At 45.1% G+C, this 13,427-nt stretch overlaps 1 protein-coding gene across 2 annotated transcripts; it reads right to left on the bottom strand.

The window, feature by feature from the left end:
- Positions 1–3,027: 3,027 nt before the first annotated feature.
- si:ch211-152p11.4 (regulator of G-protein signaling 8) lies at positions 3,028–13,368 on the bottom strand. Of its 2 annotated transcripts, none has more exons than XM_068710782.1 (6): positions 13,065–13,368; positions 11,122–11,706; positions 10,577–10,626; positions 10,198–10,331; positions 5,221–5,387; positions 3,028–3,480 (listed from the first exon to the last, which is right to left on the bottom strand). In XM_068710782.1, the coding sequence occupies exons 2-6, from the start codon at positions 11,596–11,598 to the stop codon at positions 3,310–3,312; spliced, it is 999 nt and encodes a 332-aa protein (XP_068566883.1). In that variant the 5' UTR covers positions 11,599–11,706; positions 13,065–13,368; the 3' UTR covers positions 3,028–3,309. The 2 variants fall into 2 exon arrangements, with proteins under 2 accessions (XP_068566883.1, XP_068566884.1); XM_068710783.1 differs by having other exon boundaries at positions 11,122–11,703.
- Between the last annotated feature and the right edge of the window lie 59 nt (positions 13,369–13,427).

The raw sequence follows: 13,427 nt of genomic DNA, 5'->3' as shown, positions 1-13,427 counted from the left end.
ACTGTTCAGGCTCTTTTAGATGTTTTTTTTGGCAAACTCTAATCTGGTCTTCCTGTTTTTGAGGCTCACCAATGGTTTACATCTTGTGGTGAACCCTCTGTATTTACTCTGGTGAAGTCTTCTCTTGATTGTTGACTTTGACACAGATACGCCTACCTCCTGGAGAGTGTTCTTGATCTGGCCAACTGCTGTGAAGGGGTTTTTCTTCACCAGGGAAATAATTCTTCTGTCATCCACCACAGTTGTTTTCCGTGGTCTTCCAGGTCTTTTGGTGTTGCTGAGCTCACCAGTGCGTTCTTTCTTTTTAAGAATGTACCAAACAGTTGATTTGGCCACACCCAATGTTTTTCGCTATCTCTCTGATAGGTTTGTTTCGATTTTTCAGCCTAATAATGGCTTGCTTCACTGATAGTGACAGCTCTTTGGACTTCATATTGAGAGTTGACAGCAACAGACTCCAAACACAAATACCACACTTGAAATGAACTCTAGACCTTTTGTCTGCTCCTTGTCAATGAAATAACGAGGGAATAACACACACCTGGCCATGGAACAGCTGAGCAGCCAATTGTCCAATTACTTTTGGTCCCTTAAAAAGGAGGGGCCACATATAAAATGTGTTGTAATTCCTACACCGTTCACCTGATTGGGATGTAAATACCCTCAAATTAAAGCTGAAAGTCTGCACTTAAGGCGCATCTTGATTGTTTCATTCAAAATCCATTGTGGTGGTGTACAGAGCCAAAATGATGAAAATTGTGTCAATGTCCAAATATTTATGGACCCAACTGTAGCTTGGTGTTGCATCGCTTGATAACACAAGACGTTGAATATGCTTCAGTGCAGACATATTTCCACAGAAAACTCTCTGTCACATGGAACTACTTTTCTTCCCAAAAAGCAGTGCCAGGGAAAGCTGTTGAGACTTTGCCATTCACTCCCAGTGTACTGGAGGGGAAGCGCACGTTTCTGACGCGGATGTTCACAATCGTAACACATGAAACATGAAAGATACGGCCATTCCTCAGCTGGTTAGGTGAACATCTTCTCTTTGTACGTTTGGCCGACCGAGGCTCATCACATGAGTCATTTGTTTGAGATGAGTCAGACTCTGCTGTTAGTTTAGAGGAGGGGCGATTCTGGGCTTTTCACCCATGTTGCTACACACAAACTGAACCCAAGCAGGAAACGCACCAGGATCCACATTAGCTGTGAATTATACTTTATATAATGTGCTTAAAATCCATATGGAGGTCAATATTCTGTGACAGTTCCCATTATCATTATCATAATAAGTAATTACCATTATCGCTGTTTATTTCTGTCCATTGTTAATATTGCTTTTTGTTATTTCTGTTTGTTTCATTGTTTGCTTTCAGTCGTTACTCTTCTTATGATTTTCCCATTCTTATTATTGTTAGTAACATTATCTATACAGGACAAACGCTCACATACACACACACACACACACACACACGTGACAAACACAACCGATCTCATCACACAACTCTCCACCCAGGAGAGTGTGGTGGCTTGTTGTGGTGCCGGCACTGGGCCTGGCCACTCGACTGACTGATCCACTTCCCTACATTTTACTTTTATTCTCCTCAGTCTAAACCTGTTATTTTCCTCAGTGTCCTTGTGTCCTTTGTTCTCGTCTTACTTTGTATCATTTCTTGGCTCGTATATGTGTTTATGTACGTGTCTGCACTTGTTTTGTACTCACCTCTCTACACAGTAATACAAAAAGAAAAAGTTCCTCTATTTACACAAGGCAGTGAAAAGGCCATTTAGGCAAATTATAGAAGCAGCATTGTGTGTTCAGCTCTGCTCTCCTTTTAATCCTCATAATCAATAAGCAGTGACTAGCTGCTTTCACCACAAATACACACCCTCAACACGCTGTCGTATGAACACATCAGATCATCTCCACGCGTGTATGATTACGCGTTCATCAGTCCGTCTGATCGCCCTCATGGTTAGCTCTGTACAGTACGGGCAGGGCTGGGTTTACCGACGCCAACATGATACCCGAGACCAGAACAACTGCTAAAATAAATACTAAATAATCCTCACTCAAGGTCCACCTTCTAGCTTCCATACATAGGTCATGTGATGACAACAGAGCAAACTCCATCCACTTGTGAGAACCGGTTGATAGCGAGTCACCCTGGCTTGATCCCTTATTTATAGTGATGGTAATACTGACGATCTCCTGTCAGGAGGAGCCAGAGGAGGCTCGGGTAAAGGCCGTCAGGACTATCCACCGGTTTAAAAGATCTCTATTCATATATAGTGCGGAATACATTTGCGTCTGATAAAACAGTGAATCACAGAAATGACACCAGAATGAAGTCCATATAGAAGATGAGGTGGATTGTAGCAGCCTGCCGTGGCGCGTTAATGTTTGCTCTGGCCCTCGACACATTCGGCACGTCCCGTCACTCAGTATCCCGGCAACCTCTGCATGAGCAGACACTCTGCAGCGCCTCTGAATCACTGCTGAATGCATGACTGCAGAATCAGTCAGACACATCAGGTAAGAGTAACCGGACTTCATTCATTTCTCCTGGAAACTCTCAAAACTCGTACGCCATTCCGTTTCTTTCAAGTGTTCTTCGTCATTAAATGAGGGCGTTTACATTTTGACACGATTAACAGTCGGGGTCTTTGAACAGTGGTGCGTTGAGGAGCAGAGTGAACTCATCTTCCCCGTAGCTGCGTAGTCACTTTACCTGTCAGACTCAATTTGCTCAGGTTTCTCATCTTTGCCATTTACTTTGACCTTTTCCAGCAAAGAGCTCATTCTTGCTGAGCTTGTTTTTCCTCTCCGTCAGCAGAGGAAAGATAGACTGGGCTTGTTGAACCATGAGAACATTAGCTGCTTACAGGGAGGATGTTTAATGACTAAAATGAGAGCTGCATAGTTTCACGGGTCGCTTAATGTGAGGGGAACAAAAAAAACATTTCCACATTCTCAGGGCCAACAAGAAGCCCAATAAAGGAATTATTTAACATTTTGGGAAATTAGCTTATTCTCTTTATTTATTTATCAAACTCATGTGTACAGAAGTGGAGTCAGGGTTGGGTTAGCTTAGCTTACCATAGCATAAAGACTGAGAGCAGGGGGAAACAAAGAAAATCAGTTAAATGAGTATATTCTTCCTTTTGGGGAGTGAGATGTCCAGATACATATTAATTTCATGCTTCTATGTTACATTAACGTCACAACCTACACAGCAGCTCTATCCTTTGAAGACATATTCAGGTCTACAGTGTTTAGGGGTCCTGGAAGCCTCCATGTGGCGTCTAGTCGGCGTCTCGCAGTAAGGAGAGGTAGACGTCGGACTGGAGGAAGCGGGGATAACAGTCTGTGTCCAGGAGGGAGTAGATGCGCTTCTGTGCGTGGGACAGAGAGGTGTGAGAGGGAGCCTGCAGCAGCTGGACGGTCAGATCCCTGGTCTTACTGTCCAGGTTCACCTACAGGACGACACACACAGCATGGGCTACGCTCATTCACGGGACAATCCAGTATCGTTTCTATCAGCTCAACTGTCGCCTCTACTGCAGACTCAACCGCGAAGACATCCAAAACGTAAGGCTGTTAAATGGTAAATAGAAAATGTTAAAGGACTGTACTTGTATTTCTCTTTTCTAGTCTTTCCGACATCTCAAGGGAGCTTTCACACTACTTGTCATCATTCACCCATTCACGCACTGATGACAGGAGCTAAGTTGCCACCTGCCCATCAGACTAACTCATTCACACACCGCAGGCACAGATACGGGCGCAATTTCGGGGTTGAGTGTCTTGCTCAAGGACACGTCGACGTGCGGCCAGCGGAGCCGGGGATCGAACCACCGACCCTCTGATTGAAGGGCGACCCTGCTCTCCACTGAGCCACAGTTAAGCAAAACTTAATGCTAGGAAACATAAACCTTATGCAACGGAACGCAACGCTTGATGCTAAAGTAGTAAATTCCCACCTACGGGAGGCCTTAACTGGAGCCACTCATGAAGACCACGGTAAATAGTAAATGGACTGTTCTGGTATAGTTCTTTTCTAGTCTTACGACCGCTCAAAGCTCTTTAACACTACATGTCATCATTCACCCATTCATACACTGATGACAGGGCTACCATGCAAGGTACCACCTGCTCATCAGGACTAACTAACATCTGTAGGAACAGCCTGCAGGAGTTTGGGGTTAAGTGTCTTGACCAAGGACACATGGACATGGACTAGTGGAGCCAGGGATCGAACCTCTGATTGAAGGACGACCCGCTCTACCACTGAGCCACAGTCCCCAGTTAAAAGCTACCTTACAATAGCAACACTCTCTGTCTGTACCTCTTTATCTCTATGAGATATGTATATGTAATGTATACTTATATCAATAGATATATAGATGCATCCATCAATGATTATCGGAGCTGAAGGGGTTTTACTGCAGTCGGAAATAAAACCCTCTAAAAAGTCCCTGTACTGAGTCATTAACTCTTAAGAGAGCAAGATCCCACACTGGGAGCATTTTGATTGCCTCTAAATGGCTCTCAACATGGCCGGGATCTCACAGCTAATGGGGCTAATAACAGCGCTAACTACGGCAAAAGCGCTAACAGTGTTTACCTGAGGGGGAACTGGAGGGTAGGCGCTATGTTTCCTTGACAACGCTGTTGGTCGGGAGAAACACATTCAAATAATTGAAGAGGTCTCATCCTAAAGGGGACAGCTGGCCCCCCAACAACACGTTCTGTCCTGCCCAGCAGGTGTCGCTGTTGAAGCATGTTAATAATAAAATTAAAAAAAATAAAAGAAGAGGGGAAAAATATTCAATATATTCAATTTGAAATGATACTGAGATATCATGGTATATTTCAACCAATGACTCTTTTCCTATATTTTGGTGGAGCTGAGCCATCTGTTTAATCTCAGAACTAAAAGGTCACCTAAAGGCTTTAGAAAGAAGCTGGAGTTTGCAAATGATTACATGAAATCAGCTGATGATGCAACGCTGTGATGTAAAACTCAAAGCGCCCACACAAGCTTCCCAAAACACAAGGAGCATCCACAACACACAGAGCACATTGTTCGGAGGGGAGTGCATTGAGGGACAAACAGACAAGGTGGCAGGACTGGAATTACACTTCCTGTTTCATGCAGCGCCGCGTAGCTGGAGGTGCATGCAGCTGAATGGGGTATAAAAGCAGGCGTGTACCTCCCGGGGGGCACCTGGCTGGATGTAGGTGCCGCAGATATCTTTGGCTCTCCTCTGCAGGCTGAAGTTGTTGGACGACTGTCTGTACTGCTCACAGGCCAGATAGAACTGCAGATTCTCCTCGCTGAACTCAGATCGCAGGAATGCTCCAAACACTGACACACCAGCTGAGAGGAGGAGGAGGAGGAGGAAGAGGAGGGAGAAGATAAGTGGGGCAGGTTAAAAGAGGACACCCACACTGTGACACACCAATCCCTCAGGCCTTATAAGCACATCTCGAACAGCGACGTTTCCCAGCTTCACGATAAAAACACCCGTCGTCTCCACGCTCATCGTCCTGTGACTCATGGCTTGTTTTTAGTCTGAGGTATCAAACGTGACCGACTGCTTTGTACAGGGCGGCTTCAAACTGCTGACAGCACACCTACAACATGTCACAGTTCACATGTGGCAGCTGCAGAGGACTGCACTCCAAATTAGCATGGCACTGATAAGGAGGCCAAGTCACACAGGGAGCTGAAGTTAGTCCTCAGGCTGTTTGGGTGTGGGTGTGGGGGTGGGGGTGTGTGTGTGTGTGTGTGTGTGTGCGCGTGTTGAGGACAGTTAAGCAATGACGTACCAAAACATATGACATATTGAAGCACACCAATCAACTCCTTATACCTCAGCTTCAAAGAAGAGCAAATGACAAATCTCAATAAATAATCTGAATGTTAAGGAGCAGTCAGGAAACTTTTTCATATTCTTTGATACTGGGCTTCTTTACAGCAACATTTCAAAAGAGTACATAACACATTCTTGGTTTTTTTTTGTATTATTTAACTTTTTTATTTAACTTTTATTTAACGATTGAATGAATGAATTTTAAAATACATTGAGATAAAATCTTGTTCTGTCCAAGAAGACAGCACAGTTTAACCTCAAGTGCAATTCATTTTAATAAATACACCAAAACAAAAACAAAACATTACAGAGTAAAAACTAAAGTCTACGCATCAACAGAAGAGGTCTGGTGTGAACAAGTAGCTCATGGTGGTAACTTTACATAGATATTACTCTAGAACCACTGTTGTTTTTAGGTGCAAATTGCACACTGGTATTTTATATAATGTGCTCTATAACATTTCACACACAGGTGATGATGTGTTGGGCACACACATGTTCTCCTCACTTTGCTGTTATATTGCTCAATTCCCTGTTAGTATGTGCTGTCAGGATGTTCGCTTCACCTTGTTGTCCTGCTGCTTCATGTTTGCTAATCCTCTCAGAAAGGTGCCTGAGATCCTGTTCTGGACCAGGTCTCTCCCAAAACACACGCACACACACACACGCACACACACACACACACACACACACACACACACGCACACACACACGCACACGCACACACACACACACACACGGGAAGCAAGCCTCTTCGTTCGTGCCTCTAGTTAGCGCTGCATGTGACTATATGCATGTACAGGGGTTCCATTACAACCCACACATGATGTTATACTAGGAGCTGACACAATTGAAGACCAGGACAAAGAGCTTTTAACCTACAACAGAGATCCACCTTAAATCTCAGCAGTTGTGAGATCCCGTCTACTTGTTTGTCTGGACTAGAGTTACATTATTGTTGTGTGCTAATCTCAGATTATTCTGTACTTCCATCATCTCAAGGCAATGATTGTGATGCATTACCTTAAAAGAGACCTCCAGTGATTTAGTATTGAACTTTCATAAAGTTGGAGAGAACATTAAATCGAAATCAAAGCAGCAGAGTCCCAGACATCCTGCTTTTAGTCTCTAGAATGGGAGAAGCTCCAAAATCACATCACACTTGGTAGAACCTTCCTGCCTGGTACACATTCACAATCCCTGATTTAAGAATTGTGACATATCCCCTAAAACTGAGTCCATGGTTCTCAGCAGGAAACCGGTGGATTGCCCACTCCGGGTAGGGAATGATTGTCCTTACCCCAAGTGAAGGAGTTCAAGTACCTCGGGGTCTTGTTCGCGAGTGAGGGAACAATGGAACGTGAGATCGGCCGGAGAATCGGAGCAGCTGGGGCGGTATTGCAGTCGCTCTACCGCACCGTTGTGACGAAAAGAGAGCTGAGCCGCAAGGCAAAGCTCTCTATCTACCGGGCGATCTTCGTTCCTACCCTCACCTATGGTCATGTGGACTGGGTCATGACCCAAAGAATTAGATCGCGGGTACAAGCGGCCGAAATGGGTTTCCTCAGCAGGGTGGCTGGCGTCTCCCTTAGAGATAGGGTGAGAAGTTGGGTCATCCGTGAGGGACTCGGAGTAGAGCCGCCGCTCCTTTGCGTGGAAAGGAGCCAGTCGAGGTGGTTCGGGCATCTGGTGAGGATACCACCTGGGCGCCTCCCTAGGGAGGTGTTCCAGGCACGACCAGCTGGGAGGAGACCCAGAGGGAGGCCCGGGACCAGGTGGATGGACTATATCTCCAAACTGGCCTGGGAGCGCCTCGGGATCCCCCCAGTCAGAGCTGGCTGATGTGGCTCGGGAAAGAGAAGTTTGGAGTCCACCTGCTGGAGCTGTTGCCCCAGCGACCCGATCCCGGATAAGTGGTTGAAGAGGAGAAGAGATGAGACTTGAGTATCTTAAGGTTAAGTGTCTCGCTCAAGGACACATCGACATGAGACTAACGGAGCAGGAGCCGGGGGATCGAACCGCCGATCCTCTGCTCTCCACTTAACCGCGGTCACCCCTTATATGCATAGCCAGAGCGTAGCCAGAGCCATCTCTACAGCGCTGTGTCAGCGCTAAAGAAAGAACGGTCCGCCTCCACACATTACCATTAATGTAAAGGGACATTTTCATTTTCAATTCAGGTGACAGAAGCATGTTTTAGCACGCTTATGACATTAATGTACTGCCGTAAGACGGACTCTGTTACAGTAGTGATTTATATTAGTCTCTGTGTTTACTAGCTGTTCTATTCATAGAAGCAGCAGGTCAGGTGAAGTGCTGCTCTTTCAGCTTTATTGCACAGCACACAGTAACCAGTGACGTCAGCTCTGATGTCAACATCACATGGGAGCTCAGATAAAAGCAGGGCGACCTTGAGACCGATTAGACTTTTAGTTGCACAAACATTTCTCCAAGGAAGACGTGGTCAGTCAGCTGAACGTCAGAGTGTAGAGGAAAGAAGAAGCTATCCTGTAACAGCAGTTAAAGGCTACCTGAGGAGTTTGCATTGCTATAAAGCATCATCAGTAACACATTTCCTACCACATAAAGAATGTGTAAAGCCTTGTTTCACGTCTTAAAGTTGGAATTGTTAGCTAAGGGTCTTCTTCTCCCGTTTTATTGGCACAACTTTTATGTTTTTTTTAAAGAAATAGACAAAATGGACAAAGAAGTAAACGCTAAGAGGTAAGTTAAGCCAATGAGGAGTGTGATGACAGTATGTTAAACGTCCAATAGTAGTTTAAATCGGGTAATGTTAAGGGGGGGGGCTGAGTTATGCATGTGTGGGGGGGGGGGAAAGTAGAGGAAATATTAAACATATAATACTAATGTCACAGTGCTGAAGAAAACATGCAGTCCTAACGTAGAGACAACTTTCATAGCCTGTATGAACCCTGGTTTACTGCACAACTCAGACAGCCTCATCAGTCTGAGGAGGAGACAGACTGTAGATCCAGACCAGCAACACACTGACAGCAAAGAGCAGCTACTCTGAAAAGATGCAAACAGGGTTTCTGCATCAGTTTGGAAGGGCCTGTCTTTTGTAGGCCGAGTTTCTTTTCAAGAGAAAACGAGTGTGATGTGAAAAGATCCGAGATGCTGTTTTTAGGCCGTAGCGCTGCGCCCAACACTGTACTTATACTGACAGATGTGGAGCATTCTGTATCTGTCGTACGGAATTATGGCTCCACAGTGACATCATCACTCCGGTGGGAACAGATACCTGCTGCCTTCAGGTGACTGTAGAGAGTGAGCAGTGTGAAGGAGAGGCCTTCAGTATAGGCAAGGCAAGTTTATTTGTATAGCACATTTCAACAACAAGAGATCCAGTAATACTGAGACTGAAATTCTGCCATTGTCTGTGTTTAAGTGGATGTCGTTGAAAACCTTAACAAGAGCAGTTTCAGTACTGTGGTGCTGTCGAAAGCCTGACTGGAAGACATCCAAACAGTTATTTACGGCCAAGAAGTTGTTCAGCTGTTGAAAAAACGCCTTTTCAATTATTTTACTTAAAAATGGAAGGTTTGATATTGGCCTATAATTTGTCATTGTTGCGGAGTCTAAATTAGCCTTCTTTAGGAGTGGTTTAATAACTGCAGTTTTTAGGGCTTGTGGGAAGACACCTGAGCGAAGGGATGTGTTTACAATTTGTAATAATCACTTACTACTAACGGTCATGACACACATGTCATATAGAAATGTGTAATTAGAGAATCAACAGATTTGAACCATGTATGTGCTGGAGGAACAGGCAGCATTGAGAAGTAATAGTTAATATGGGGAAGTATTTCCATTTTGATGAGTGCAGTTCATCCTATGAGGGACACACAGACCTATCAGCTATCCTCAGGCCCACTTCTCCCTGGGTTTATAGGTTAGCAGGGGACCAGACCTCTGAATCCATTTCTCTGGTGTGTTCAGTGGTTTGGGCTCACTTTGGGCTCACTGAGCGGGTCGTCCTCTAATGAAGACCAGTTCCTCAGTCACCACGTGGAAGACTTCGGGCAAGTTACTGAACCCCAAATGGCAACTCAGTGTGTGTGAATGTGGATTAGATTAGATCCTGATGGGCAGGTAGCATCTTGTATAGCAGCCTCTGTAATCAGTGCGTGAACGTATGCGTGACTGGGTGAATGATGAAGTGTACAGCTCTTTGATTGGTCGGAAGACTAGGAAGGTTCTGTATAAATGTAAGTCCGTGTATGACTGAATCAACCTTTCAAAAGGTCATCAAGTGTTCGTCTACATCTCACCTCAGAACGGAGCAGGACTTACTTCGGCTGAGCAGCAGCGCGTTCAGGGACTCCGCCCAATTCTCCAGCTCTTCTTGACTGATCTTCCTCTTCTTGTAGTGGCCCACCTGACTCCACTGACGCATGAAGAGCAGGCGAGACCTCCTCTCCGTGACACTGTGGACCAGGACCACCAAAGGACAGGGAGAGTTCATACCAAACAGTGCTGCACTCATCACATCTCACCACAGGCTCACGTGAGGCTTCACAGCAATCTCATGAGGGTAAGATTTAACAATACAGACTCAGAACCAGGTGGATTTCATGTGAGACATCGGTTTGTCTAAGAACAGTCACTTAAAAAGGCACAGTAACAGCTACGTGAGATGGATCTATCAGTTAGCAACATGTATGATTCTCACCTGTCTTTCTGTTCTGTGTTGGACAGGTTGGAGTTTGAGGAATGAGGACTCTGAAAGAGAAAACACAAAGTCAACTGTGTTTCTTCCTCCTGTTGCACTCGGTGAGAGCCCAATGAAGCAGCTCTCCAGGTTTCACCATCACATAGAACCGGGTTTAAATCTCTGAACTAAGCCAACAATAAGATACAAATAAGCAGACCCGGACAAGTTGAAAGTGTAACTAACATCTTTTATAACTCATAACTAATCCCAGCTCAAGGGTTTCCAGCGCTTTCAACCACTTCACATGGTTGTCATCAGCAGGTGGAGTCGCAGCAGAGCTCAGTAGCTGTACGATTAACCCGGACATTATATTTGTAGAAATGTTAAGCTTAACTGTTGAGTTAAGCGTAATCTAAAGCATCTACAATCCATATTAATACGAACAGAAAGCTAACGTTTGGTAAGATTTGTAACAAATGATCAAACCTTCGCTATGGATCGTCTTTAGGACCCGGCCTCTATACTGCCCTACTGTGTAGACTGAAGCTGAACTGGTTGCCCACCTGGCCGAACAGACTCCTGAGGTGTAGTTTAGCAGATGTCAGTTTGGGTTTATGGTGGTGCCTGTGCTGGGATTTGAAGGGGTTGGAGGAGGAGGAAGGAGACGAGGGATGCATATCGTCTCTCTCCATGCTCTCCGTGCTGCCCTGGGCGGCCGGGGCCAGCTGGCCGTCACTGTAGGCCCTGCAGCCTTCATTGATGACACACACTCTGAGGTGGTTCTTGCCCGGTTTCTCCAGCTCGCTCAGGTTCTCTGCGCTGACGCTGTGCTCCTTGACCAGCCCCTTGGGACTGGCTGTAGGCTCCCGGATGGTGGGGGTCGGGCAGGTCGAGCTCCCTACCAGCTCATCTCCCTCCGTGTGAGGTGTGTAGGTGCCGGACTTCCGGTTCTTCTCGTGATCCGAGGTCTTCAGTGCCACCCTCTTCCATGGGAAGAAGTCCAGATCCAGGAGGGATCCCTCTGAGCTGAATCTGCGCATGGTAGCTGTATAAGAAGTGATGGAATGGAGCAGGAACAAGACAAGTACAGGCCAGAGATGAGGAGAAAGGGCTGAGAGGAGATGGGAGCTGCAGTGAAGTACAGCCTGCTAAACAAAGCAGAGAGGATTGGGGATGGGAAAATTGGACGATCAGAAAAATGGGTCAAAGAATGAATGAATTGCTCCACATGAATGACGCCTGATAGAAACGCCTTTCAAACTCTTCATTTACATACACACTTAAATTAGTTAATTACAATTGTAAGCGTAGACCGTTTCAGATCTGACTCAGCTTTATCATCATTTTGGCTTAACTGTCCTCAACACGCGCACACACACACACACACACACACACACACACACACACACACACACACATATATCATTGTGGCAAGCACTACAAATATTTGTATGAAAAGTACTATACAACTAAAGAGTTATATACAGTATATGATTGAGTGATTTTTATTATATACACACACAAACACAGTCCTGTCTATCTATATGACAACATACAATACAGCAAAAAAAGTGCTGAATAAAGAGAATGTTGATATAATAAGCAGCTGTTTGTCACAATTACAGCAGTTGAAGTGGATGCAGGCTGCAGTCAACATGAAAACATAAGTAGTGTCTTTACGTAATGGTTTGGGATTATTCCAGCTGTGTGTCAAACCTCTTTCATTCGTTTACGGATGCTGAAAAGACTTCCTCAAAAGGATCGAGGAGTGAGAGGTGCTTCTTACTTGTTTGCAGTGAAAGGGATCGCGTGTGTAAACTTTGTAAAGAGTCAACTCACTTATCATATAGATTGCAGGGTGTAGGTGTGCTAGTGGAGCTCCGCCCCTCCCTGTTAGTATAGCAGGGGAGTAAACAGTGAGACGGGTTAGGGTGGGGGAGTGTGAATTGTAAAGATGAACTTGTGTAATTAAAGCTTTCTACTCTTTCTACCTCCCTGATTGTCCTTCTTCACTGTTTTTCCTTAAATGCAAGTCAAAAAGATGATATAGAGAGGAAGTACAATTAGTATTAGTAAAAAAGAAGAGGAGATTATGTGTAAATAAACGTTTGATATGATTTAGTCTCATCATTTTACAATTTGTGACAACGTATTTTAAGTTTTGACTTAAAAGGTTACCAACTTCTACATAGTGCCTTCTATTTTGACTTCAAAAATAATGGTTTTACTTTAGTATTTTTTACTTATTATGAGTATCTAGCAGGATTGGGCTTCCATAGACTACCGAGTGAAAGGAGAACATTGTTATCACTAGAATTACCAGTCAGCCCATAAGGAAGTGGACCTGAATTCTACCACTTTTCCATTGTATACTGGTTGATGATCGTTTGAATTCATTTCATGCCACCCAGCCACATGCAGCCCTCTCTCACGGCACTGGGAACAGCAACAGTTGGCTGATGTTTCCACTCTAAAGGACGTTCAGAGAGCACCCGTGTAGATTTACCTCTTCGTCCAGCAGTTATTCAGCTTACTCCATGGCCGATACTTCCATTCCTCCAGACCTCATGAGCAACAGGACCCGAAGGTTCCAGATACAGCAATGCCGATGTCAGCTCCCCAAAGACAGAGAAATCCAACCTGAGACGTGCTGTCTCCAGTTCTAGGCTCAGCGACCCGCGCGGACTCGGACCGCTCTGTCCTCCTGTGTCCAAACAGACTCGCGATGAAGAGAGAATTCCGGTGTCATAAAGTTTCCACCCGTGACACTTCTAAGGTAGAGACAAGCCTCCTCCTCATGACTGCCGCCACACCTTCACTTCTGTCTGAACTTGTCCGTCAGACCAGACTTCTTAAGGTGAACTGCCGC

Source organism: Cebidichthys violaceus, unplaced genomic scaffold (genome assembly GCF_023349555.1).
Source record: "Cebidichthys violaceus isolate CVI_PGR_0920_01 unplaced genomic scaffold, fCebVio1.0.p SCAF_16, whole genome shotgun sequence".
Classification (NCBI taxonomy): domain Eukaryota; kingdom Metazoa; phylum Chordata; class Actinopteri; order Perciformes; family Stichaeidae; genus Cebidichthys; species Cebidichthys violaceus.
Note: the sequence above shows the minus strand (reverse complement) of the source record. Positions and strands in the feature narration are given on the sequence as shown.